Source organism: Harpia harpyja, chromosome 13 (genome assembly GCF_026419915.1).
Source record: "Harpia harpyja isolate bHarHar1 chromosome 13, bHarHar1 primary haplotype, whole genome shotgun sequence".
NCBI lineage: Eukaryota > Metazoa > Chordata > Aves > Accipitriformes > Accipitridae > Harpia > Harpia harpyja.
Window position 1 is genome coordinate 14,306,645 of NC_068952.1, and position 27,718 is coordinate 14,334,362.

General features: G+C 39.7%; 1 protein-coding gene across 2 annotated transcripts in view; it reads left to right on the forward strand.

Moving 5' to 3' along the window:
* Positions 1-12,180: 12,180 nt before the first annotated feature.
* Positions 12,181-27,718, forward strand: part of MTA3 (metastasis associated 1 family member 3) — a 141,414-nt gene continuing 125,876 nt past the window's right edge. For both annotated transcript variants that reach the window (XM_052805898.1, XM_052805899.1), the window contains exons 1-3: positions 12,181-12,307; positions 14,563-14,630; positions 16,551-16,644. In XM_052805898.1, the coding sequence (XP_052661858.1) occupies positions 12,280-12,307; positions 14,563-14,630; positions 16,551-16,644 (190 nt within the window). In that variant the 5' untranslated portion in view covers positions 12,181-12,279. The remainder of the gene's footprint in view (positions 12,308-14,562; positions 14,631-16,550; positions 16,645-27,718) is intronic.

Consider the following 27,718-nt stretch of genomic DNA (forward strand, 5'->3'; position numbering starts at 1 on the left):
CTTTGCAGTGCTCAAAAACTGCTGCTTTGTGCTGAAATCAAAGGGCAAGTGGGCCACCTGCATTGCTGTAATGGCCACTACCTCTCTGACTCAGCTGCTGATGTACCTGCAGGATGTAAAGCTAATCAAGTGACATTAGCAATTTAGACATCCCCTAATTTCCCTGCTTCCCATTGTGATAAACTGTGGAACCAAACTGCTGAGGCTGGAGTGACTTTGGCACAACTTTGCCATCAAATTAGGACTGACTCTAGCCTGGATATAGCAGAAAACCAAAATGTCACAATATTGATGACAAACCAGATCTTTCCTGGAAATGATGGCTAAGAAACAAATTATTAGTGCTGTCTGCAGAGCTATGCAAATTTATTCTGATAAATATCTTTGTTAAATTTTTGACTGGGTATGACTGGGTTTTTGCATGTTAAACTGCCCAGGCAGGTTTACAGATGTGCCTTTCAACTGCAAGAGCCAGAATAAAATAGGTCGCTCATTTCAGATTCTAAATCATGTTTTCTTTTGATCCATGGGAGTTTTTGTGGGGTGTTTTTTTCTTTTTTTTTTTTAAACTATTGCACAAACAAGGTGGGAGACATCAGTAATCTTGAAATCATAGTAAGAAGAAATTTGTACATGTCTTTTTAGCAAAGCTTAATATCATTTAATGAGAGACACTGTGTTGTGTTGCACTTCAATGAGTATGATATTGCCCTGGTTCTCAATCACAGAAGCCTGTTCCGAAGGCTCCTACCCTTAGCAGAAAGTCTCTGCCCATAGACTGCGGCATTCAGTTGGAGGAGCTTCTTTCTGTTTCGGGGTTTGGACTTTTTATTATTATTTATTTATTTATCTTTATTTGGTGTTGTAGTCTTATGCTGAAGACCACAAAACATGACATTAAGATCATGTTGCTGCCTTAATTTTCTGAAGAGTATTGTTATCAGATCATCAAGACATTTTTCCCTCAACAGGTTTAAATGTGACTCTCTCTCTCTTCTCTCCTTTTTAGAAATTTCATCTGTTTAACATTTGTGCTGCCAAACAGATTTCAAACTGGGAACAGACATCTCATGTTTGCAGTGCCTTGTTTGTTTGATTTCTTTTCTCCTGTAGTTATATCTTTAATTCTGAGATCTGTCTTTAATTCACCAATTTATAGCACTGGTTTTCTGTGTCTTCTACCTAATACTTTTTGTAAATCACATGTTAAAAATTATTTTTCTCCAAAAGAGAAGAATGGGGAAAATAAGCTTTAAAAAAAAAAAACAACAAAACACAAAACAAAACCAAAAGAGCCCCCCAAATAAACCCCCCAAACCCCAAATACTGATTAAAACATAGGCTTGAAATCCTGTGATTTTGTTTCCCGGGAGCCATACTGGGAGCCCTACTTTTGAGTGTCCTACTCAGCAAGTCATACATTCATCTTCTCTCTTTCTCTCTTCTTAGCCCCAAGCATCTTGTGCCTCTTTTTACAAAGAGGATGGTGAGGAGTTCCCTGCTCAGCCTGGGCCGTGGTCACCCATTCAAAGATGCGTACAGTTGCCATGGCATGGGTCCCAGCAGAAATTAGGGATGTGCCAGAGCCTGGTGCTCTCTCTCATTATTTGCAGAGATTATCTGGAAAATATTCCTTACAATCTCCTCATCTCTCAAGTTCAACGTTTCAGTGACTTCACAGAACGTGAAAAATACTCAGTCACTGCCAAATATGTAGTTGGATTGTCTACTCCAACAGCTGATTTTTTACGGTCTCTTACACTTCTGTTATCCCCCAAGAGGAAGTCCTTGAAAGCTATGAGGAAGACAAGCTTCTGGAGCTGTGATTCCTAACCCCGCATTTCTCGGCAGGTTTGTGGGAGCGAGCCTGTTGAGGTTTAACAGTATTCCTCCTCCCAGCGTGCTGGGGAGCTCTGGCAGACCAGTTACCAACCTGAAGTGTGCAGTTTCCCATCCTATACTGGGAGCAGAGCAGATAGATGCGCAGCTTTCCTTTCGTGGGGTTGGGCCTTAAAGATTCAATCTATTGCTGAATTTTGTAATCACGTAACCAAGTTCTCTTGCCTTCCCCAAGACTGTGATTCCTCTGGATTAACTCAACGGTATCAATAGAGTTATTCTGAATTTACGGTGGTGTGACTGAGAGTTAATTATGGCTCAGTATTTCTGGGTCTTTGTAGGCAAATAAAATAATACATTTTCATCGCTAATAATGATTGTCTAATATTCCAGTATTCGCTGTATTAAAGGAGTTTTAGATGATAAATTCCATTGAAAGGAATCTGCATTGCAGAAATTGTGACCATTTAGGTCAAGTGGCTCAAGAGACAGATATTCTGAGTAACAGAAAAATTATTTCTCATAGGCAAATTGCTTGGTACAACTGTTTGCGGGCATTAGATTCTTTGCCTATTTTGTTGATGTGAAAGCAATCCTCTCTCTCTCCTACAACCAGAGAAGTAATTCCATAGTAAAAAAGAAAATAGCTCTTGGGTTCCTTAAACCTCACAGGACAAATTTCAGCCTAGCATGAACTTTTACTGCCAAGTTATAAACCTTGGAACAGAGGCTGGTAATGGAAATAGTGATGGAGAAAATTTTAGAGTTATGAATAGTGACATGATGGATTCTCTGTGCCTTGAAGTTTTGAACTCGGAGGGAATCGCAAGACTGGTATGTCTGAAATAGCAGCATTACCTTTTGCTGTTCAGAACGGCAGACTCCAACAGAGAGTGAGTACTATGATTTAATACACCATTCCAGACAGATCGTGAAGAACTGTAGTTATTTTTGTCCTCTTTGGTGGGGAAATAATTTTGATGAAAGTGTAATGGGGTTTCCCAGTGTTTGTAGGGAACAGCTCATCCCTGAACAATGAAGTTCTTGAACTATGCACTTGCATTCAGAAATGTATTTGCATTTGTTAAGGACTAATACAGCAGCAAATATTGCTTTCAGTCCTTGCGGTACTTCCATCATAGAAATCTGTAGGTGAATAAGAAAGCTGCTAGGCAGCACAATTTGTCCATAAAAAAAAAAAGGGGGGGGGGGGCTTAATCTACAAGTTGATACTTTCATTTTTACATTTTGATGTATGAGGAAAACTGTAAAAGGCCTTTAAAAATGATTGGTCACCCTTAAGTCATGATTGATCTTAAGCAGTGCACTTCTTCAAGTATTAAAGATAGAACTAACATAAACTTAACATATTCTATGCTTTATAGATTGTATTAAGCTTGCTAAAGAGCTAAGGTAAAATGTCAGATTAAGTAGTGTAAACTCTGTAGAGTCCAGGTGCCACCCTATAGAAGGCAACACTATGCCCATGCCCAAACACCTTCTCCTCCTGCTTCTCCCATCACAACAGATCACTATGCTATATTCAATAACTTGTTATTTTCTTTTCTAAACAGAAAAGGTTGATAGCCAAACACACAATGACTCATGTTCAGGAGAAAATATTCATCAAATGATCGTAAATAACCTTCCTCATCCCAAAATGCCGGGCAACTACCAAAGACGAACCCAATCAAAACATGACATCTTCTTAAAATATTCATTAAAAATGTCATATTCTGAAAGGCTTGACAGCCACTGTGGCTAGGATATTTTTATTGCTATTTCCCCCTCCCTGTCACGGTGTCCTATTTTCGACTCCTGTTTTCATGGAGAAGTCTGTAGGGAACTGATGTTATGAATAATTATTACAAGAACTTACACAGTACTCTCCAGCACTGCAAAGTTGGAGGGCCTTCTACCTGTATTGTACATTAGGTACCTTCTGGTTGATGTTCATGAAAGCAGATGGCATTCAGCACCTGTTAGAACTGAGCCCTACAGTGAAGGGACTGGATGTTGACCACTGCTTATTCACAGATCCAACCAGTCCTCGGAGGGATATGAGTCTTCGCTTGGGAAGAAGACCAGAACTTCTGGAAGCAGATCTGAGAAACATGCATGAGCAGGCCTCTTCTGTCTCAGCGTATATGTGATTTAGCAGCACGAGCTGTGTTTATTTTCTCTCTAATGTCTTCTGGGCATTTCACATACACAGATGTTTGTACTTTGACCTGGCTGCTGGTTGTTATGCTGGTGAGACTCAGGAACTGGCTTCAGTGAAAATAGTCCTGGATAACTTGCTGCGTAATTTGGGGGTTTTTTTGGTTGTGGTTTGTTTGGTGGTTTGGGGTTTTTTTGTTGTTTTGTGGTTTGTTTATGTTTTTTTTTTTAATTGCTGTTGATATGCATTACAGATTCCTAAAGGGAAAGAGCTGTAACAGTATAAAAGGGGGTTATTCCAGTATAGCTTATTCTTGTGTTCAGAAGAATAGGAAAACAAGCACACTGTATGCATGTGAGCCCAGGATTCCTTCCTTCTTTCTATCACGTGTGTCTTTTTTTTTATGAATTTTTGAGTTCTGTCCCAAAGCAGAACTCACAGGATGGACCCTGAAATATTTTCAGATTTGTGTGGCAGAACCATTGGTTCAAGGAATCTAGGTTATTTCAAAGAGCATACTGCAAAAGACATTTCTTTGGTCACATTCTTCCTGAAGAGCAAGAATTTGTGTTTTCCCCTAGCAGTTCTCTTCATTGCCAATTCCCTAGTTCAGAGTAGTTGGTTGGATAGTTTTGAGGAAGACAGGGGATTGGCAACATTCAGGTTTGTCTCTGTGTGTTTGTTAGTCTCAGCTATGTGTTGTACTCTTGCCTCCCAGTAGAGATTCGTAAGCAGAAGAGTTCTGATGCACCCTGCTTTTTTGTTTATATTGAAATATAAATTATGAGAACAACTTGTTTGTAAGCACATAAACTATTCCTTGGTATTCTAGACAATATTGTAGAATATTAAAACTTGGATACTTGCAGACTGTTAATCTCAGGTATCCGGATTTTACAGGTTTCCATCCTTAGGTGTAACCAAGACCCAACCTGCAAAAGGGTCTAGTTGCAGAGATTGAAGAATAGTGAGAGGCTCATCTGATAAATGGGCCTGAAGACTGTAGAGCCAAAAATCTTCAATCTGCCAGGGAAAAGAGTAAAACTTGACAGATTGAGTATGGACATGACAGACCCATCAAGTAGAATTGGCATCTGCCTTCCCTACAAAGAAGAGAGACTTAACTCCAATAGTGGGGAGATTTTTACTGAATATGGATGTTTCAGAGGCAGGTAGTATGTTCACGTTTTTTGTTTGTGCCTACTTGGTACAAACAGCCAAAGTTGGCACAAATTTGCCTATTGTTGTGTCTATTTTGGCACAAACAGCCATTATTAAAGAACTTGCAGGACATATCAGTTCGTATGACATCCAAAGTTAGGCTCCTTGCTGTAGTCCTGTTTAGGAAATATGTAAAATCTCCTGTTCCCTTGCATACAGGGGGAATGCTCAGGGTATTCCAAGTGCATGAGTGTTCTCCATCAGTACTTTGTATGCTGTGGGGAAGTGGGTTTTTAAACTGTTTATTTCTTCTTGCCAGGCATAACACATAGCTGATTTAAAACAAACAAACAAAATCCAAACAACAAAAAAACATGCCAGCTTTGCAACTAGCGATCCTCTCATTCTTACAATATTTCTTGTGTCATCACCTATTGCCTGGTGTGGTAACTCTAACTACCTGCAGTAATCTGGCTACCTAAGGGTACGTTACTTGTTCTTTCCACTCATCCGGAGAAAATACTTTATGCAACTCACTGACTGTAGCCAGGTATGTGATTGTCTCTAGGTAAAAGACTCGCTTAAAAGTCAACTGCCAATACTTTCCAAAATAACAGTATTACTACCGTTCTGCGGAGTGCTGCTGTTCTTCCTCGACAGTACCCAGATTGATTTTTGGATGCAAGTCATCTAGTCAGAAGCCTGTTAATCAGGCAGGCAGACTGGCCTCCTCTGTGATACTGCCTGTTGTTAGGAAAAAAGGTCACTTGAGCACAAAGTTAAATTCACTGTGTGTAAGCAGGCATGATTTCCCTGATTTAAGAGGAAGGCGTGTGTATTATACCACTGATAAATGTGTCCCTGAAATTCATCCAGCCATTCCAGAAGTGAAGCTCCTCCTACCAAAAGAATAATAAGTGATCCTCTTCTCACTGCACTGACCTGGAGACTTGCTACCTGCAGAAAGAAATTGTTCTGATTTTCAAAACTAAAGCTAAAAACAGTACCTGAGAAGTTCAGGTCAAACGTGTCTGTAATGGAAACACAAGGCAGTATTTAGAGACACGGTAAGGCACTGAGGCACTGAGGGTACATTTGATCAATAAGTTGTGCTTCGGTGTTGCTTGCCCATAATCATTCAATCCCCAGAAAAACTGAACTGAACAGATGCCGAGTCCTTGACTTAAATTAATTCTGCTCAGATGAATGTACTGTACTTTACTTAAATATGTGTCATTAAGCACCTTTGACAGCTTTTTAGCAGGTGTTTAGCACAAAAAATAGATCAGTTGAGAGAAAGGGAAAGATAAAGAGTAAATCCAGTGTGATGTCTTTAATGTCTACCTAGTATTATTGTGTTGAAGCACAAAATGGCTTCATTTAGGAGTGCTGCAGATGTATGCAATGCTCCAGTGTGCTTCCAACTGCTCCGATTTGCAACCTTGCTTATGTCAAAGATAACAGAGGTATATAATGGTCTCACCTTAGCCCTACTGGAGGCAACCACAAAACTCACATTGACTTTAACAGAAACAAGATATGAACTGAAGTCTTCTCTAAAACTGGCAAACAGAATGGGGTACAAAGCTGAATCCTAGAGCTGTAGGCTTTTTCTCCATTAGGATGTGAACTGCAAAATAAATTGGTAGCTATAACAAAAGCTCTAAATGGGCAACTTTTATTTTTAAAATCTGATTAGAAAATAAGATCTTTACTCTGTTACTGAGATTATTATAAAAACCTGTGAGCATTATAACTGTGGAGTGGAAGAAACGCATGTTTTGCATATCTAGTCTTTAGTAGTAGATTAATAATAAACCCTACTTTACCATCCCTCCCTCCCTCTCTCCATCATACCTGTAGTATTATTTCCATTGCAATAGGATGGTTTTCATTAAAGCAAATTCAGTCAGAGCAAGAAGATAAGTACGTACAGGTCCAGATCTGACTTGATTTTGCACAAAAAAAGTCCTTAATTCAGTTGTATGATTTATGGGAAATGAAATTATGTATGGTACCAAAGCAGTGCCATATGGTAGGCTATAGCATCTATCTATATAATGGTATGATAGTTATTGAAAAACCATTACCAAGTATCTCTTTTTCACTACCCACTCAAATAATAACTTGTTGCCAGCCATAAGTACCATTTTTCTCTGCAGATTGATTTAGGGGTATTCTTACAACTTTTAAGATTTGGATTGAACATCTAAATCTGCAGACTACTGATAATTCAGCAATTAACTTTATTGTTTAAATCATATTTGATGAAAATAGTGACATATTTAGCTAAGAGTCTCTTGAGAGATCTGACTCACAGAGTCAATAAAAAAGCCAATGTTATTTCTGACGCCAAGAGAAGATGATTTCTCTTGTGAGAGGGTTGGGATTTTTTTTTTGATTTATAAGGAAGTTGATATGGAAGCATCTATTACAGATTGCACCTAGCTTCTGTTTCAGTAGAGGCAGCTAAAATTTTCTATTGCTTATTATAATAAACATTGAATTTCATATTCCTGTAAATTAAACAAAAAAACCACCTTATATAATGTTTGTTACAAAATAGAAGTTATCTAAGGTTTTGATAAATATAATCATGAGTATTGAAATGGAAATAATGTTTTTCTTTGGTGACTAATTAAGTGACAGCAATATGAATTCTGTTTCTGCTACAAATTCATTAATGAGGTTTTGCAAGCTATGGTGTGTCTTTGCATTAGTAAAAAAAAAAAAGTGCATGTACTTTTAGCTGCCTGTAAGCCAGTCTGATCGATGTGCAGCTGTATTAGCTGGCATGTTTGTTCACACTAGATGAAAGTGACTTTGTACAGACTACATATTATTTTTGAGCCACAGGACAAGTCTGTGAACTACTGAAGTCCTCTGTGGCAGTGAATTACTTACAATAAAAGTAGGAGTTTAGGCTGATAAGAAATGCTAATTTGTAAAGTCCGTTGTAATTTTTTTAACTCTTTGCATGGCTTATGTGCATGCAGCCTGTTTATCCATTGTAGCAAAGTTTTACGAGCTAGGGAGCCACGTTCCCTTGGTGTGAACCCATAAACTTGAACTGCTGAGTATTTCCTGTGCTTCCAGGTTACCTGTGCCAAAAAGAAACTCCAGGCTCAGCCACTTTGAGTTAGGCAGGTCCTGTGTATGGCCCAAGGATGGGAAAGTCTAAATGCTTTTAACTTTCTGTTGCATCAGCATGAGGGTGAGTCTTTATGAAAGCTCTACAAGGAGCCGAGCACCTTTTATTAAGGTTCAAGCAACTCTCTTTTCCAATGCTTTTGTTGATTTCAATAAGATGTTTCTACCTGTAAGATCCCAAAGTATTCCATTCTTAAACACACCTCTATCAATATGTTTTACTTTAGACCTCTGAACTGTCAGTTTAATCCTTAAGCAAGTAATTTAGGAAAAAGATTTGTCTTCAATACTGGTGTCTTTTGTGAGCAAGTTCTTGGGGTTTTGGTTTTTTTGGGTGGTGGTGGTGGTTTGGGGGTTTTTTGTGGGTTGGTTTGGGTTTGTTTGGGGTTTTGGGGTGGGGGGTTTTTTTGTTTGTGTTTTTGGGGTTTTTTTGATTCAGGCTTTTATTACTTAGAAAAGATGCTGGGCTGGAACCTTTGAAATTAAGTTTTCTGGACACAAAACAAGGATGTTGCACGACAGTTGCAAGGGAAGTTCCCTCATTCTGCTGCTTTCTGGTGTGATAAGGTTGTCGGAGCTTTTTGAAACTTTCATCTTGGCGCTGCAATAGTGGAAAAAGAACATCGGTGCTGAGGAGTTTTTGTGTCTGATGCAAGAATCCTTGAGGATTTGTCCTAAAACCTCTGAACTCATGTGAACAGCCAGAGTTCTGGCACTGGCTGAACACAACTTTTGGTCTCTGAAAAGCTATAGGGAATTAAAAATGAAAATTCAGGAATAAAATTCTCTGCTAGCAGATTCCCATTCCCTTTGTCCAACCAATTCTACACATGAGAAAGAAGCTTTAAATTGCCTATAACATGAAACTTTTTTATTATCCCAAATGAAAAAAAAAAATGTATTTCATCATGCATTTTTTAAAATACAATAAGAAAATTGTACAGCTCCAGTCAGCTTAATGGGTATTTAATATACACGATTTAGGTGCATCCGATGATGCTAAAATGAAAAAGCCAATAAAGAGGGTGCAGCCTGGGCAAGTAAATAGACACTGTATTGGTAATACCATAAAAGGTCCTCAGGCAGCCCTGCTCTCAGTGCCTCGTCTCCATCTCCTTCAGTACTGCTGATCTAGTGGAAGGCGTCCCTGCCCATGGCAGGGGAGTTGGAACTTGATGATATTTAAGGTCCTTTCCAACCCACACCATTCTATGATTCTATGATCTAGCTCACAGTGGGGGCTGTTGGTGAGCCTGGACCAAGGAACTGGTCTATGTTTTAAAATGATCCTTTGCACTCTATTCTTTTCTTCTTGGCTATTTTTTTTGAGGAATATGAGGAAGAATGATGGGCTGCTTGGGATGGCACAACAAAAAAAAAAAAGTTGTGAAATGAAGTTCTCAGGTAATCTGTGTCTCTAAAAGGAATAATCTGTTTTGCAACTTTGATTTCAGTTGCCACAGAAATGTGGTTCTTTCGAACAACACAAGTAATCTCAGTCTGTAGCTGAATACAGTTCATTTACCAGGTTAAGACAAAGCTCTTATCTGAATTTTTTTCTCAACAATGTTGTGGTTGAAACAAGAGTTTTCCATTATATTTAATCTAGAAAAATGAAGATGTTTACATAACTTTAATTTTTCTCATTCTGTGCACTGAGATAGCACAGAAAATGAACTGTATCCAAGCTTTTGTCTACATTACACCGAAGTAAAATGTACTGCCATTCCTGCAACTTGGTACCCGACCACAGCTAGCTGTGCCAACTACCTCCCTCAGCTTGCAGCAGTGACTTTAAACTATGCAATTACAGCAGCATGACACCATACAGTATCAGGTTATGCTGTCTATGGCTGTACAAATGCTGTTAGTGTGAATAACAAGGCCCAGTGATTCAGTACTAAGGTATATAAATGTCATTCTTCATTTGTCTCGTCTGTGATGCATACCTTAGGCAACTGTAAATAAAGGGGGTTTTTCTTAGTATTTTCAGGCTGTCAACCTGAAAGGGCAGGCTGGGACCATGGGCTTTCCTGGGCTGCTCTCTCATGTTTTTGAGAGGTGAATGCTGGATCTTCAGGAACTGCCTTCCTTTTCCGTAGGCCATGCCTTCAGATGATGGAAGCGAGAGTCTGTGTCTACCAAAATCCACTCCTTGCTGGGTGAGGGTACATTGTAAGCGTCCAAGTGTGGGAAACTCCTCTAATGTCAGAGTGCAGACTTAAGATGAGGAAAAGAGCTTGGAGGCATTTTGTTTAATTGATAATGACTGTGACAAGCCAGCTATTTGAATTAACTGTTCTCTTGCCTTGGAAGTTTAACCTGTTTCCTTTACCAAGCAGTAAACCACAAGAGTAAAAATAACACCCCATTTAATTTCTAGCTATTTGTATTTAGGTATCTGCTAAGGTAGTGTTGCTGCGTCTCCAGAAATAGCCAGCTGCACAGAGCTGCTACTTCCCAAGGAGTTTCTGCAGACTTTCTTTTCAGCTCCCACAGACCTTCTTGTCGGGAGACAAAACAGAGGAAGATTTCCAATTTTCCAATGTGTGAATGTGTTGCTGTTTATTAGAGACTAAATCACTGTGAATATCACATGCCTACTTCACGTATTTCAGGAATTTGGTACTTGGATGCCTGTTTGACACAAAGCAGCCACTCAGGACATTAAGCGTGCCCTAAAAGTAGAAGAAATCTTAACCCAATAGTCCCAGATTCACTTAAAGGGGGAAAGGGAAGAGAGCATACGATCGTTTGAAACACCAGGGAAGCTCATCCTCCTTCTAATCAACACGTTTCCAAGCAGCTCAGGATGAAGTGAAATGTTAAGCTTGGTAATGCTCAAGGTACGTGCGCAAAAATCCAGGACGCGAAACAAATGATAAATCATCACCTTCCTTGCAAGAAAATGCTAAAAAGCATTTCTCACCTAAGGAATAATTCCACAGCAGGATCAATTTGTTTGTAAAGTGTGTGGATTGTTTGTGATGGTGTGAACTTTGTGTAATACAAACGCGGGGCCATGGCTTCGTGTTACATCAGCATTGATGTTTTTGAAGCGCCCCTCATCCGATGATTTGTAAGCGTCTCCTTGAACGCTCCCCGACTCGGAGCCGCGCTGCTAGATTTATCTTTATTCTGTCGTAGCCGCTTTCTGCTGCCTGTTGCCAGCGAGCTGGCTTCTCCCCTCCCAACGGCGGAGCCCTCAGGGAGCCACCGTGCCCCCGCTGCCGGAGTCGGGCTGGTGCCGCCGAAGCCGCCCGCTCTCCCCGGCTCCGTCCTGCTCCGAAGGCGAACAAAGGAGCCGCCACGTCGGTCACCAACAGGTGCTGCGCACTCGCGCGCGTAAGAAACTTTCTCGGAGTTGTTGCTGGGAGTTTCCTAGGGGGAAGAGGCAACCACCAAAAAACCCCAGAAAGAGGGGGCCGGAGGGGAGATGGAAGAAACAGTCACCCACTTCTTCCAGGCAGCGCGGCGCTCCCGAGTTTTGGGACAAAGCGGCGGGAGCCCGCAAAACGTGGCGGGCTCTGGGGTACAGCGGGCAGCCCTCGCTCTGAGGGAAACGCACCTCGTCCGGCGCTCGCCGGCCCGGGGGAGCCCGCACCTCCCCGTGGAACGCCCGGCCCCGGCCCCCGCTCGGGCCGCCCCACCTGCGGCCAGGCCGCCGCCCCGCGCCTCCGGCCCCTGCCTCCGATCCGCCCCGCGGCCGGTGCGCGGCGGGGGAGGGAGGGAAGTGATGGGGGCGGGCGTTTAACCCTTTCCCCGCACGGGCGCCTCCGGAAACGGCCGAGGCGGCGCCGGTCCCGGCCCCGTGAGGCGCGGCGCTGTGTCCTGTGCCCGGGCGGGGAGGGGTGGCGCAGGGTGGGGGCGAGCGCGGGGCGGGGGGGCCGCGGGAGCCGCTCCCTCCTTGCCCAGCTCGGCCCGGCAGAGGCGGCGGCAGGAGGAGGAGGAGGGCGCAGAGCGCAGACATGGCGGCCAACATGTACCGAGTGGGAGGTATGTGGGGACGCGGCAGCGCCCGCCCGGCGCCGGGGGGCCCTGCGCCCGGCAGCGGTGGACGGGGCCTGGCCGGGGAGCCCCGCTGAGCCGCGGGCGGTGCGCGCCGCGCCGGGGTGAAGAGAGGGGCACCCGCCCCCTTCCCTTGCCGCGGCCAGCGCCATGGCTCCGAGCGCGGCGGCCAGGCCCGGGCGGGCGGCGGGTAGGCGGCAGCCGGTCCCCGCAGAGGGGCCGCCGGCCTCTCCGTGGGGCGGAGGAGGAGGACGCAGGTTCCTCCCCCGCCAGCCCTGTGCGCCGGGTGGGAGGCCGGCCCCCACCGCCGAGGAGGAGAAGGGCAGCGCCGCCCTCCGCGGGGAAGGGGGGAGCGGCGCCGCCGGCTTTCTGCTCCTCTTACCGCGGCACGGGCCGGGCACGGCCTCCCTTCGTGCCGCGCCTCGCCTCGCCTCCTTCCCCGGCGAGCGGCGAAGGGGCCGCCCGGCGGGCCTCCGGCCGCGCCGCCCGCCGAGCCAGCGCACCGCAGCAGGCTGCCCCGCCTGCGAGGCGAGCGAGCGGCGGCCTATGGGGGCCGTGCGCCCCCGGCCCGGGGGCCTGCCTCGGCCCAGCCCTGCCGGCGCTGCGGCCTGGCGGGCCCCGGCGGCGTGGCGCGGGCAGCGGGCGCCCGCCCCGGGGGGCGCCCGGCGGCGCTTCACTCCGTGTCGTACCCCGGCCCCCGCTCCTTCCCGTTAGCGGCGGAGTTTCTCCGCGCCTGCCTTCGTCTCCCGCGGAGAAATAACAGATCTGGCTGCGTAACCGGGGGATTTCTGTCAGCTTTCCTGGTCACCGACGTGACCCCTGAGCATTGCGCTCATACGCGACTGCTTGGCGCTGGGCAAAGGGGGGGGGGGGGGGGCACTTGGGCGGTAAAAAACACGGCAAGCGTTTCTCTTCCCACCCCCGGCCTGTCGAAATAGACACCGATAACTTTTCGCTGCCCTCCCTTTGGGAGTGAATATGGCTGTGTACCTAGCGCTGTGGCTCAGGTGCACCGCTCAAGTTAGGTTTTCAGTACTTGGTCCTCAGAAATGGCTTGTTTCCTCTTGCTGTCTTCTCAGCAGCCTGAGCTGAGAGGGAAGATGCAAGGAAATGAGGGGTGACAGTAGTTTGAATCTCTTAATGCCTCTGTTCTGAGATATGCTGATATATCCACAAATCATCCATCCGCATACTCCTTCGTTAGGGCATTTAGATTGTAATCCCGTCAGCCTTTACTCATGAAAGTAATCCTTCTCGGAGTAGTGCTGTTGAAATCTGGGTAGGGGTTGCTTCTTAGGTCATCAATTCTCAATTTTTCTGTTGTACTCTTAATAAGCAATTGTGAACGATATCCAGAGATCATATTCTTTCTTTAGAGCTAAATGAGCTACCTGAGGCTCGATTTCACTGTAATGTAGTGTCAAAGCATTGCAGAGGAGCTTTATACATCATTCTGGTCCCCTACCCATTTTTTTAAATAAAGGTTGCAAGGTGCATGGTGCAGAAGTCAAAAAGCAAATGTAAAGTGTGGTTAGCATTTGATGGGTACTTTTTCATTTGAGGGAAACGAGTTTTGAGAAAACTATTGAAGGAAATGCACTGCATGTCAATTCTTCATATGTTACGTGAGGGCAGCTTTCAGGATATGAGTAAACTTCCATATACTCTATGAAAATATATTAATGACACTATAAGAGATTTTGTCCTGGAAGAACCTCGCTAATCTCATGACTATTACTGCCTAATAGAGTTCGCATGTTACTACACAGAGATGACAACGAAAGCAAGTATCATAAAATGTACATTACTCATTTGGACAACTGTACTACCAGAGCACATAATAAATGTGAGGTAGCATATCTTACAGAAATATTTATCTCCATAATAAAGAAACTCACTAAAGATACTTAAATCTTCCCTAATCGATTGTGAGAAACTGCCACTTTTATATCAAGATTTATGAAGTGTGTGGATTACTGAATTACAATGTAAGCTCCAAGACAAGGCATTTGACTTTATTTCAGCATGATTATTAAAGCACGTGTAGTGCAGTTATAACCAGAATGTAGGAACAAATTATGCTAAACTCAGTATAGAAATACTTCACTGTCTTAACATTTACTAAGAAATCTCAGCTTTTTAACAGCTTCTAGGTTTAGAAGAAAATTTTTGCACTAATAATGATATGCTTTTACATGGTTTTTTTTTCTGGTATTTCAATATCTTTCCTTTTTCCATTGCAGATTATGTTTATTTTGAAAATTCTTCCAGCAATCCATATCTCATTAGGAGAATTGAAGAACTTAACAAGGTACACAAGTATCTAAGATTCTTGCTTAACCTTTGACAACAGTCAGTGCACTCTTCAAAAACATAATGATTTCCATTCCATAAAATTTCTGTTGTGGTAGAATTTTCTGGGTTTTGGAGGGTTTTTTGGTTTTTGCTTTTGGTTTGGTGTTTTTTTTACTTTCTTGAGATTTGCTATGTATTTTGTGCATGTTTCAGTTACTGAAATCTTGCTATGTGATATCCTGTAATTCTCTGTTATCTAAGGAAATGCCCAGTTGATCATTCCTGGTGAACAGGAGTACTCTGCTGTAAAAATTTCTAAACGAATCCTATGAATGCTTGAGGAAATGAATGAATTTAATTCTCTGTATGTTGATGACACTGTGAATCCATCTGGAATGATAGCAATCATGTAATGTGTCTGCTTTTGGATGGATGTGTAAAGACTTAGTAGGTATCAGTGAGACCTTGCAGTGATCAAATAACAGAGTATGTGACTTCTGTGGCTGTTTATTGCTCTGCTTATTGGCAGCTGTGAATGAAGGATGGGCTTTTGAAGAGAAATAGAGACTGTATTCTCTGTCTTTATGAGTGTATTTATATAAAGAATAGAGGCTTTTCAGAGTGTCATTTTAGGGAAGGCGTGATTATTTTTCTTCATTCTTGTACTACTAAGAATGGTGTGGGATTTAATTTTTTTTTTTTTTTTTAGCATGGCATATTTTTACTATTCCATCAAGCAGTATTAAAACTTACTGATACATTATGTCAAAAGTTAATGATCAAAATGCCTGTTGTGATGTAAATAATGATAAAGATTATTTTTTTCTGTGGTTAGAAAATGAATTAAAAAACTGGTGACCTGCAAACGGTTTTCTTCTTACTGATGGAACATAACACTACTCCATAGCAGACATCAACCACATTACCTGTTAGTGCTGTCCAACACAACATCCACTGAACTTGTGCATAGCAGATCATTTTGGACTTTTATTGGAGAAGAATACTTTTTATTTGCAGTAATTAAAGTGATTCCAGTCATGGTCTGAATGTAATGTTTATTATCGTTAAACTGCATTGCCATAATTTAATCTTGCTTGTGGATGGTAGAGCAGAATCATGTATTGATTTTCTTTTTTTTTAAATTTTTATTTAAAGAGAGCTTTGAGGCTATAGTCCAGATATCTTAATTGTGAATTATGTGCTTTCATGTGTTAAAGGTATTGAGCAAACATGGAGATGTTATGCAAATATGTAATGAAATGCTTTGGGTATCATTTTACTGGAGATAAGGTGCTTTTTTTTTGGTAAGAAACTTAATTAAAACATGATACTTCTCAGTGCCACATCTTGAGTTTTAAATAAATAACTCAAGGTAATGAACTAATTTTGTACTTTTCATAACAAGAAAGAGGGTACAGTTCTTCAAATATTAGTAGATTCTTTACATTATCAGGCTGAAGAGCATGAGCCCTGTAATGAGCCATGAAAACAACTGTGAACTAAATAGCTCTTTTATCTTATGAGCTGAAGTGAATTTTCAAATAAACCCTGTTATATTAAATATGATTCCAAAAAAATGCTAGAGAACTTTGAAATAGACATTTCTGTCTAAAGCTAGGTTGCAAAGAAATGTTCACAAGCTTCTAATACTTCTTAAGGATTCTTACGTTAACATAATACTGGCATTACATCTCTAAACAGCTGAATAATATATAAATTCTTAGGACTAAATAATTATTATCAGTACTGTTGTCTGATCTGAAATTGGTATTGGCCTGTGTCAGGACGTTTTTACTTACTTGAGTAATTCTGTTGATTTCAGCCTGACCATGTGAGAACTACTAACATGAGGGAAAATTGCAAGCAGAGGACATTTAATTTGTATTACTCAGTTAAGGAAAGATACATTCTGACTTGATTTATCTTTCTTTTGTAGACTGCCAATGGAAATGTGGAAGCAAAAGTGGTGTGTTTTTATAGGCGAAGAGATATTTCCAACAGCCTTATAATGCTTGCAGATAAGCATGCTAGTAAGTAGATTGTATAGGGCATTTTTTCTTTCTATCTTAGCCTGTTCTGTTTCTGCAGCTACTTAAAATTGCATTTCTTTGGCATGTGGAATATATATTTATATTAGGCATTAATTAATACCAAGTTAGATGCTTAGCATTATCTGATACTGGCCCTGCTCCTAGTAGTTGCTTCCGGGACTTAAGTTAAGCTGTATTAAAGTGATTGAAAGTCTCCATTTGAAAAAAAAGAATATACTTTTTCATCGGGAAGATACAGCCATATTTCTTCTTTTATGTCAAAAGTAAATCTTGGGTGTAAGTCAATTTAAGCTTAAGAGTGTTCATGAGGATTTGATTTGAGTTTTTTGAGTTGGACATAATCGCGTATTGCTTACTGTAAAGGTTGAAATGTATTATTAGAGACTGAAAATCACTAGGGATTGTAAAATAGCTGTTATGTGTATTTATGCTAAATGTAGATATTAATCAGTAAAATAGTAGTAAGCATCATCTCATTGGTTTTTCAGAGAAGCAACACGGAAAAGTTAATAGGAAAAAAAGTCCCATTTTCATCATGAACTTAACTTTTTTTAGTAGCTGCCATTTGGTCTACAACTGAAATATGATATGTTTTCCATAACTTTATAATTAAAGTATAATTCTGAAGACAAAAACTGACCCTAAAAAACTGAGATGTTTGAGAAAATAGTTTCTTGCAAAATATTGCACTGATGTTTGTAAATAACTGACGTGTTAAATATGTCAACGACTGGTAAATTTCTTGCCATATACTGTTAAATAACATACTGATTATAAATGATACTTGAGTTTTGAAAATGAATACGTGAATAAGTGATGTAGGGATTATAAATCTCTGTTCTCTAATTTATCGGGATGAATCTCTTTAAAGACATTACCTGAGGCCATCTTTTGTGTGCAGATACATGATGGGGTAATTAGGCACTTAAACAAATTGTAAGGTATTTTTTTAATGTCAAATTCTGATAATTTTACTAATACAAGTACCGTTAGTGAAGAGAAACAGCCAGCTTTCAGCTTTTGTTTTATTCTTTCATTGGTCCTAGAGAAGTGGAGGTGATTGAAGTACTAGCTTGGTTTTTAAAGAAAGAAGGTACATCTTGCTTATGTTCAAAGGGAATGATTTAGATGTTTTTCTAATATGGTTGGGTACACTTTATAATTATTGGTGACCTATTTGACGGTAGTCTACCTCCACAATCATTATAGTCTTTTGAGTTCTCCCATGTGAAGCGTATAGAAACATAGAACTTCTAGTGAGCTTCACTAAGCTTTCCAGCGCATTTTTTTTGTTTTTCCTTTCTAATGGAGGGGGCAGGGAAGGATGAAAAGGATAACAATTTTACTGGAAGTACAGTTATTTTTCATTTGACTTTTAAAATGTGAATCTTTTAGGTTTTTTTGGTTGCTTATTTTTTAGAAAAGGGTGTGTTAGTTCTGTGGGCACCATTCAATCTGGAAAAGTGAATAAGATTTTCCTATTTCCTTTGTGAGTTTTAGATTGCCATTTTGTCAGCACTTTGATATAAAGGACTTGTTGACGGTCTGCTGCTCTTCCACTATAGCATAATAGGGATTTGTTGGTGTCAGTAGAAGTACCATGGAATCTTCCATCATGTTTTCTCTATTGAGATTCTCTTGCTGTTTTCTAGTGAGAAAATAGAAACGTAATTTCTAGCTGATTCAGCAAGTGTCTTTAGAATGCCTTGGTCTCACAGGTTGTAAGTCTTCTAACCCAGCATTCTTATGGATTAGGTTTTTCTGTGGACGTTTCCTCTGTACATAATGTTTTCTTTCTGACCAATCTGTGGAATTTGTACAGCTGAGTTATCTTACGAGATGTATGTTACGGTTACAGGGGACAGCACATAGTGTAGGATTGCTTGCCTGGATTTTCGTACAGCAGATGTACTTAAATGTCAAATCAATTTAAATGTTTAGATGGAATGCCACAGTGTTCTGTTTCAAAATATGATGTATGTAAACAAAATATTTGTATGTTTATGAATTGAATGTTTTGGGAATGTTTTATATAGCTCTAAACATGTTGATGCTTCAGCACTTCTACCTGGATTGTTATAAAATAAATGCTAAAAGATACAAGTTTCTTATGGAATTTAAATTCTGGTTCAGTCACTGGTTACTCCAGTGTATGTGTCTAGAGAAGTCTTTTAAGTATAAGATCTGCTTGATCTTTTCTGATGACATTTTATATTGCTAGCAATTTTTTTTTTTTTTCTTTATGATAGCGAAAACTGTCCCAAGTAATGCACTTTTGAAGGTTTTGGCAGGTGGGGATTGGGGTTTTTTTGTGTGACACTTCAATTTCTGAAGGTTGCATTTTATGATGTAGGTATGGTCCCATTTAATAAGAGAAGAAGATAGCTTCGTAAGAACATACTTTGGAGCTTTAAGAACAAATTTTCAATAATGTGAAAAAGTTTCAAAACAATTTTAAAGAATGTTTGGGAAAAATGGAATTAAGTAGATCTGTGATACTGTCACCGGTAAAGAGTCAATATACTGCTTTGGGAGTGTGTGTGGGTTTTTTTTTAAGTTATCTTCAAAAAAGGTTCAGGATATTAAAAGAAGTTGGGGGGGAAAGAATGAGTTTTCTGTAGGCCGTTCTAAAATACTAGGTACAGAGGAGTTCCCTTGATTTCTAAGTATCTGACACTAATCTGTGAGGAAATTGCATTTCCTCAATTTTTTCTCTGGCGTTTCTGGTGGAAGTTAATTAACAAGCATTTTTGTCTATCAGCATCATGTATGATGTCAGTCTAGATCTGGGAATAGTTCTATAAGCTGACCATAGCCACTGAAATCCAGGGGTTTGGAATGTTTTATGGGCCCTTGAAGACATTACATTTTTCCCTCTTTGATTTCTGTTACTGTAAATTTGAGTTTATGATAAGGCCAACTTGAAAACCAAAACAAAATGCTGGCCAAGATCAGGTTCTCTATCCTATGCAGCCTCCTGAACTGAGTAGGGAAGTTCTGTTGGAGTGTTAACAGCCACCACTCTTAGGTTGTAGCCTTTACCATAGGGTCACTGTGCGGGGGTCATTCCTTTCTTCTTGCAGCAGAGCAAGGCTTACTTTATGGGGAAAAGAAGGAAAAGAGATGAATAGAAGACAGCAGGCAGTACAAGAGCTAGTGCAACAGATGACTGAAGTACATAAGCAAATGAACTTGGAGAGGTGGGTCAAAACCACTCAGGTCATTAAAACAGGTGGAGTGAACATAAATGGGTGGCATAGAGATGTTTTCTAACGAAATGGTGTGATTGAGAAATTGCTAACTGTAGCTGGATCTATAAAATTTAAATGATCCTTTACCTAAAGTGGAGTTGACATAAATATTTTAGGGCAAGGTTTTAATAGCTGGGGAGGGGAGACTATACTAGCTCTGTACCAGCACTGGGTTTGTGTTAGTGAAGGGCTTAACTTCTGTATTTCCTTTGTTTGAAATAGATTTATGCGCTCAGGGTGGCCTGGGTGCATGATGCCATTTTTTACAGTTCTTTACGTTTTAAATTCTTTATCTGGTCATGTGCTATCAAGTGCTGTCATGTAATACTGTCTGAAGTCATTCTCTTACTGCAACTCCTCAAACAGCTTTTGGCTAGTCAGCCACGTGGGGAGGTTATAAAAAAAATTCCTGTTGTCAGAGGTCTTTGTCTTCAGATTTATTAAGAGAGCTTGCTTTGACTTAGGTGTGCTGAGCTTCTGACTAAATGCCCAGAATTTTTCTGGGCCTATGATAAAGCCCATGCACTATGTATTTTTTCTCATTAACAAGATTGATGCTCTTGTGAATGAAACGGTAGTCAATTTAAAAAAAATCTGATGCATATTGTTTTCAGTGACTGAGAGATCAAAGATAAAACTGAGATTTTTCTAGATTACAGAAGCTATAGTCAAAATCTCCTTTTTTCAATCTCAATTGCTCTTTGTAGACATCACTCTACCACCTTTACTTCTCATAGTTGCACTTTTTTTAGGACTTTTCTGAGCCTTTGGCTCTTGGACAGTCATATTTCCTGTCGCATTGCTTTGCAAAATGGTGTTTCTGCTACAGGATTTTTGTATGTGATAGATTTCTAGGAAGAAAGGAAGAGTCCTGCTAGCGATCTGGTGATTCCTGTTGAACAGTTGAAGTCTGTACTCAGTTCTGACCTTGGTATGACACTGATGTATTGTGATCAGAAACAAATCCAGTATTCTCTCTGTACTTTAGTTTCTTTATCTGTAAAGTAATGCTCTTATTAGAAGTTCTTATTAAGGTTGGTAAAAAATACTTAATATACCAATACATTTTTATGGCTCTTGTTAAAAGATCTCAAAGCGCCTTACAAATAAAAACTTAAGAGTTTATTTTGTATGTTACTATCAAGAATGTTCCAACAGTCCGGGAAATGGTTTGATCTTACACAGCAATTTTACTGCTGTCGAGCTCTCTTACATAAAGATGCTTTGTATTTATGAAAAAAATAACAATTATTTTGCATATTGTCAATCTACGTTAACATCATAATAATTGCCAAACACTCCAGATGCATCCAAGAGAAGGAAGCTGTTAATATTCCATCTGATTTTTGGGAAGCATTTTATTTTAGTAGAGCAGCAGGCTAGCAGGTAGCATAGAAGATGGCAAGAAAATGAGCTTAACTTGAGAAATATTGTTTAATATATTTAATAGTAATGTGGATTACTCATTAATATTCCCAAAGATATACAAAATTGAAATGTTAATTCCTTTCATATGTTACCAGTTTTTTTAATATATGGTTGCTGTTGCATAGTGGTAACCTTAATACACAGTTCCAGGAAAAACATGAGAGTTTTTCCTGCCCTCTTCAACAATCGAAGAAATACAACTTAGAATGTTTTATTTCTCAGTATTTTTCTCAAGTGTACATAGAACTAAAACAGGAATAGGGCAATTCAGATACTCAGTCTATAAGAAAAAAGTTACGTGTGTGTGGAGACCCTGGGGATTCAGTAAAGAACTCCAGAGTAATGCCAGAGTAAAATGCCTAAACCACGTTGTGTTGTTAGTGTTCTTTTCTCTTAGTGACATATTTGACTGTATAATTCAAAACATTTATAATCTAGTCTTACTGGGTTATTTTTGTCCAATCAGATGATAACACGACCAAAAACTTGGTGGTGTTTTTTTTTTTTTTTTGTCGTGGTTCTTTTTCATCATAGTAGTTCTTGTACGTAAAACTAAAAAGCTGTTACTCAGAAAGGATATAATGTTTCTTTAATCACAATCCCTTTTCTGAAAAATCACTTTAAGACAAGAGACTTTTCCTGTTACTTAATTCAAACCGTATAATGTCTTAGCATAAAAAGTATCTTTTGACTGGAGATTTTATTTGAAACCTTAAATTGGCTTTTTTTTTGGTCCCATTAGTTCCCTTGAATACCTGTTGTTTCCGCAGCCTATGTTTAGTTAGAAGCACCTTTGGACAAATGACTGTGAGAGACAAATGTTAATTCTTCCATTGCATATGATCCATTTTCTCCACCTTCATAATTTTAAGTGTTGAAATAATGCCTACCTTTTTTTTTTTTAACATGGTGAATGCTTATATTGTAGCCTATGTACAACTTCCAGGGAATGAATTAAGACAGTTTATTTCCTTTACTGCTAGTGCTAGTAGAGATTGACATCCATCCTACAGAAAAGGGTGCTCAGAGGCATAGAGGGTTTTTAGTTACTCTTTCAAGGGAACTGAAGTTTAAAGAGCTGCCTGTTTAGCAGGTGGTCCTCTGAATGGAAAGAAGATATTGTATTGCATTGGTCTTGATACAGATAAAATGGAAACAAAACTTTTTGGGTCTTATTTATGGTCAAGTGGGTGCAAAAAAAAAAAAGTCTTTAGAGCTCAAGAGTTGAATTGATTTGCGTCGTTTGGAGTAGTGTGTAAGTGGCTCTTCCATGGAATTTAGTGGCTTTTGGAAGGTTTTCTGGTAGGTTATCATTTGGTTTTTAACTGCACTCGGTGAGAAGGCCTCTTTCCTGCTTGCACTTAAGAAAACAGATCTGTTGATACAACTCTGTGATGAAGGGTACCGTTTTTCTGGATGTTAGGTAGCCGAGAAAGGAGCTAAGGAGTGGAAGGGCGAAGTTGGGAATCAAACACAGGAGAATCTCTTGGAGCATTTATAAGGAAGAAGAAGGCTTGGCTGCTAGATATGCTGAGTGGGTGAGCACACTTGTGTAACTGGTTCAGTGAGATACTACCTTCTTAATCTGAAGGTCTGTAAATATAAACTAGTGTTTGTTTGCAGTTTAGTGTTCCTGGCTGTCATCTGTGTCCACCCACCCCCCTGGTGAGTACCCAAGAATTAGGAGAAAATGATTTTTGACCTCACATATTTGCCCTCTTTGAGGAAAAGACAAGTCTTTCAGAAGTCCGTGTCTGTGAGCAAGCCATCAGAAGACTCGGGTTTGCTTTGAAGATGGGGTGGTGAACAGAGACAAAAATAAATACAGTAAGCCAGGAAGGTTTAGGAGAATAAGTTCCAATGGCTCTTTTGCCTGAGACTGGAATTTTACATGTTATACTTATTTACAGTCAACTAATAGAGACATGTAGACTAAGCACTAGCAAATTCAAGTATGTTATGTTGCTTCTGGCATCCTGAAGTCTGTGATGTGGGTGAGACACACCCTAGGAGGACCATTTAAGGATGATACAGATAACAAATTCTTTCATCAGTGGCAGAGTAGCTTTTATGCTAAGGTCTTTTTATTTTAGTGTAACTATCACTTTCACTGAAAATGAGCTTGAGGAATGGGTGGGTTTTTTGTGAGGAAGATATGACCTTTTTGATCTCCTGAGACAAGGGAACATGAAGTTTTCCTTCATTTACCTAAGAGAATGCCTTCAGTTGTAATTTATTTGGAGAGGTGGAAAAAATTCAGAACTTGCTGAAATAGAGCAGGCCTTGTCCAAAATTACCTCCTTGTCGCCAAGGAGAAACTTGTCTCAGGGCTCCCAATTATCCTTTTCAAGGGGGCTTTGGGTAGTCTCATAAATTATGTGTTTTGTTCATTTGATTTTTGTGCAAGAACTGCATACTTGTGAATTTTCTTTTTCCCCTCAATGGTAAAAGCAATAAAGAAGCAGTAATGAGGAGCTTTTTGCTTCTGACAATATCCGAGTCTTCTTTTTGTAAATGGCATTTAGAATTAGTAGTTAACCGTAGTGTATATTGTCTCATTAACAAGTTTACTGTCAGCTCTAAGTATCTTGTGGAATTATTAACTGCTGTGGCTGTTCAGACTCTTCCTTTGGTGCAGAATGTCTTGTTAGATTGTGAATGTTAATGATCTTCTCTTACTGGAGTGAATGGATTTCGAACTAAGTTCATAATTTTAGGAGTTCTTAGCTCTGATGGAAAACTTGCATAAATATATTTTTTTTCACCTGAGTATACGTGATCTGCGTTTGAGTGTGTAAGATTTTGCACATCTAAAAATATTGTCCACTCTATGCAGTTAGTTTATATAACTGCATCTAAATTTTTGCATGAACTAGCAAACTAGCTAGTAACTGCTAGCTTCATCTTTTGACCTCTTAAGAATAGATTTATAATTTTTGTGCAGCCATACCTAGATTATTTTTTTTTTAAATTAAAAAATCTTATTTTCTGAACACATAATTTAAAAGGCTTGAACACATTGCTGCCAATCTCTGTGAATGTAAAAACAAACAAAAACCAAAATCTGGATTAACTCCATGAGTTTGCTGTGGAGAGTGGAAAGCTGCAAAATACCATTTCATATTTATGCTTAAAACTGTTTAATATATACCTGAAATTCAGCTTTTATTGTTATTACTTAATTACTGAAATTATTTATTTAGTGTGTTTGCTCGGTAGGGAGGGACTCAGTGGGGTACAAAAGTTTGCACTTTTTTGAGCTCTACTCACAAAATAAATTCTTCACATTCGAGTTTTTGGAAGGAGACAGCATTCACAGAAAACTACCAAAGCATTGTGCATTCTCTGTTTCCCATGTTCCTTAGGATTTGTTTCCCCATGGTCAAGTTTAAATACGTGCATCAGTATTACCATACTTCTTGTTCTGGATTTCTTTTGATTTGTGGAAAACATGTAACTGTCATCTCTCAGCTGCTAACTTTCTTGCCTCCTTAATGTTCCTTAATTGTGCAGGCCAATGATCCTACACTGTTTTCTTGATGCCATCCAAAATACTAGTAACATTTAAATTGATATTATTGATCATAATTTTTTGTATCATGAAGATAAATAGGATGTTTCACACCTCCTAGATTTCCATAATCTTGGATGGTTCTACTCCCCCCCACCTTTGGCTCGTAATTTTAAGTGACTCTTCCCACTTCCTCCCCAGTGCATCCACACTGTACCAAAGCACCCGAGGCATAAATTTTAGACTACAAAAACATTGCTAGGTTATCTCTATCTGTAAAGCTCCAATTGAGATGCATTTTACATCTTCAAAGAGTTCTCTGATAGTCTAATTGAATTAGTAGTTTATATCATTTACAAATCCGAATGATGTAAACTCCCTATTAATATAGAAAGCCTCTTTTCCCATCGTGCAGTGGCAGTTAAATGTATGAATCGGGGATCAGGCCTGGTGGTTTAAAGGCTTACCAGCGGTAATTTTTGAACGTCTGTATCATGCAATGGAATGAAGTCTGGAATATTTGACCTTGGTAATACTCATGAATGCCTGTAACTTCACACAGGATGACAGAGATGGAGCCTATTAGCTTGGGCAAAGCACTGTGTGAGAATGAATGTAGTGCTTCCTACCCAAGCTGATTCACGCAGTGCTGAGTATATATATCTGGTGCGAGGTATTGTGGAAAAGGTAGAAGTAGCAGATAAGATTAATCTATAAAGTACTTCTGTGGTTTGTCTGTAGATTCTCTTTCTGTTAAATGTAGCCTGCACGAATAACAGGATATGGGCTCAAAGTTACTGTATATGTTGAGTTTGACATGCCCTGAACCACATGGAGTATCAGAGTGGGTGGCTGGAATGGCTGTGCTGTTTGGCCGTGTGATTTGTCTGTTTGATCAATACTTTGTTTTTCACCTCAGCTACTGTTTGTAACCCTATCTGAGCAAGGGAAGATTTGTAGCGTGAACCTGCTTTGATTCCGATTTTGTTGTGCTACACAAATGCTACTGCGAGGATCCTTGCAGAGAGATGTTTTGTAATAATGTAGAATACATCACTCCCATGAGCAAAACAAGTTTGATTGGCAAAAAGTGCAATTTTTTTCAGTAAAAGCCTGTTCTACATTATCAAATTCCTAACAGACTTTGGGGAGCTAAGTAGTACATTTTGACTGTCACCCACTGTCTGAATCCAAAACTTGTGTGCAGATTTATCACAGTACATAAGATATCTTCGCTGTGCAGATTGCGTAGTGCTGGGCTATGCATAGAGCACTATGTATGCATACATCCAAAGGTTATGTAAGTACATGTGCGTTTTCCACTTGTACAACAGGTTAAGCATCTATCAAAAAACAGCGCAACTAAATTAGCAGTCTTCCCATTTTTGATATGATGAGTGATAGACTTAAATTTTCATTTGTCTGTTCTTGTTCCTGTGAAGGATCGTGACAGTGATATGCAGCGCTGAAGAGAGTCATGTTTCAGTTTCCTATATTAAAAGTGCAGCCTTGTTTTGGCTTAGACCAGTGCAGAAATTGTTAGTGTTGGCAGGGTCAGTGACCTCTAACCTAGTCCTACAGGGTACTGTGGCCTTTTGCTAAGTGACAGTTCTTTTAGGCTGGATCCTTTGGCTGATGCTGCTGTCAGGAGTGAAATCCTGATGCTGTTATTCTCAGTAGGGCCTCAAGGGGCCAAGGATTCAGTTGCCAAGTATCATACAAGAAAAAGGGCTTTGATATATGGGCAGCTTTCGTATTTATATTTGCCTTCAAAGAGTGATATCTTCTTCTAGCTTCATATACTTTCATAATGCTCTTCCCTTTTTTTTCCTGTTTTTAATTTTTTTCTTAATAACGGGGAAAAAAGCCAGCATCAGAATACTGAACATTCAACATGTATGAAGTGACTGAATGATAATTTTTGATATTTTACTTGATACTATAACAAACATGGTATTTCAATGTGTTGTCTACAAAACAAAGTACTGAGAGGAGAAGAAAAACATCATTGGTTTACTTGACCTTTGTTTCTGTTTATTTAAATAAAAGTGATGAAAATGGCATTTGTACTAAAGATTTGACTAGTTAACACAATGTAATGTTTATTCTTATGCTGTTTTGTTTGCTTGTTGTTTTGTTTTTCTCCACTGGCATCAGAATTAATAAATTAAAAGGGTTTAATAATTTAAAGTCATACTTTTCTCAGTTCGTATGTATAGTTCCTGTTAATTAGAATCTTAAGATCTCTGTCCACGCATCAAGGAAATCATATACCCTGGAAGATAAATCTCTAGCACAGCTAAAGATGGAAAAAAATGATCTTTTAAGCCTTACACAGATCATCAGAGTGAATTAACTCCTCTTCTTGCTTGTCTTGTCAGGTCTATAAACAGAAAAGCTTTCTTACCATGCTGGCATTGAGCAGACATTATCTTGGATAGCGTTCTTCTCATTTTAAAATCCTGCACATAGAGCTTTAATGTGTCTTGGTTAAGTTTACTCAAGAACAGGATATACAAAACCTTTCCTTTCTTTCTTTTCTTTTTCCTACTTCTTCTTTCCTTCATGAAAAAAATCAAACAAGATTCAGCCCTCCTCAAGGAGATACTGTAGAAGATAAATAACTTGTGTTTTATAAGCAGAATCATATGCCATTCTGAGTAGGGGTAGGAAAGTGCTTGTACAATCTGTGCCTTTCTCTCTCTGCCAGCAAATTTTGAAAAGCTGTTTACCTGCTATTGAGGATGTGAATTGTATGTTAGAAAAGCAGCTTAGATCTCTGAAGCCCTGTGGTTATCATTGTCACACAGTAAAATAAAATGACAGTGTCTATCTTAAATGTGGACTCTGGGTTCTTACAGAA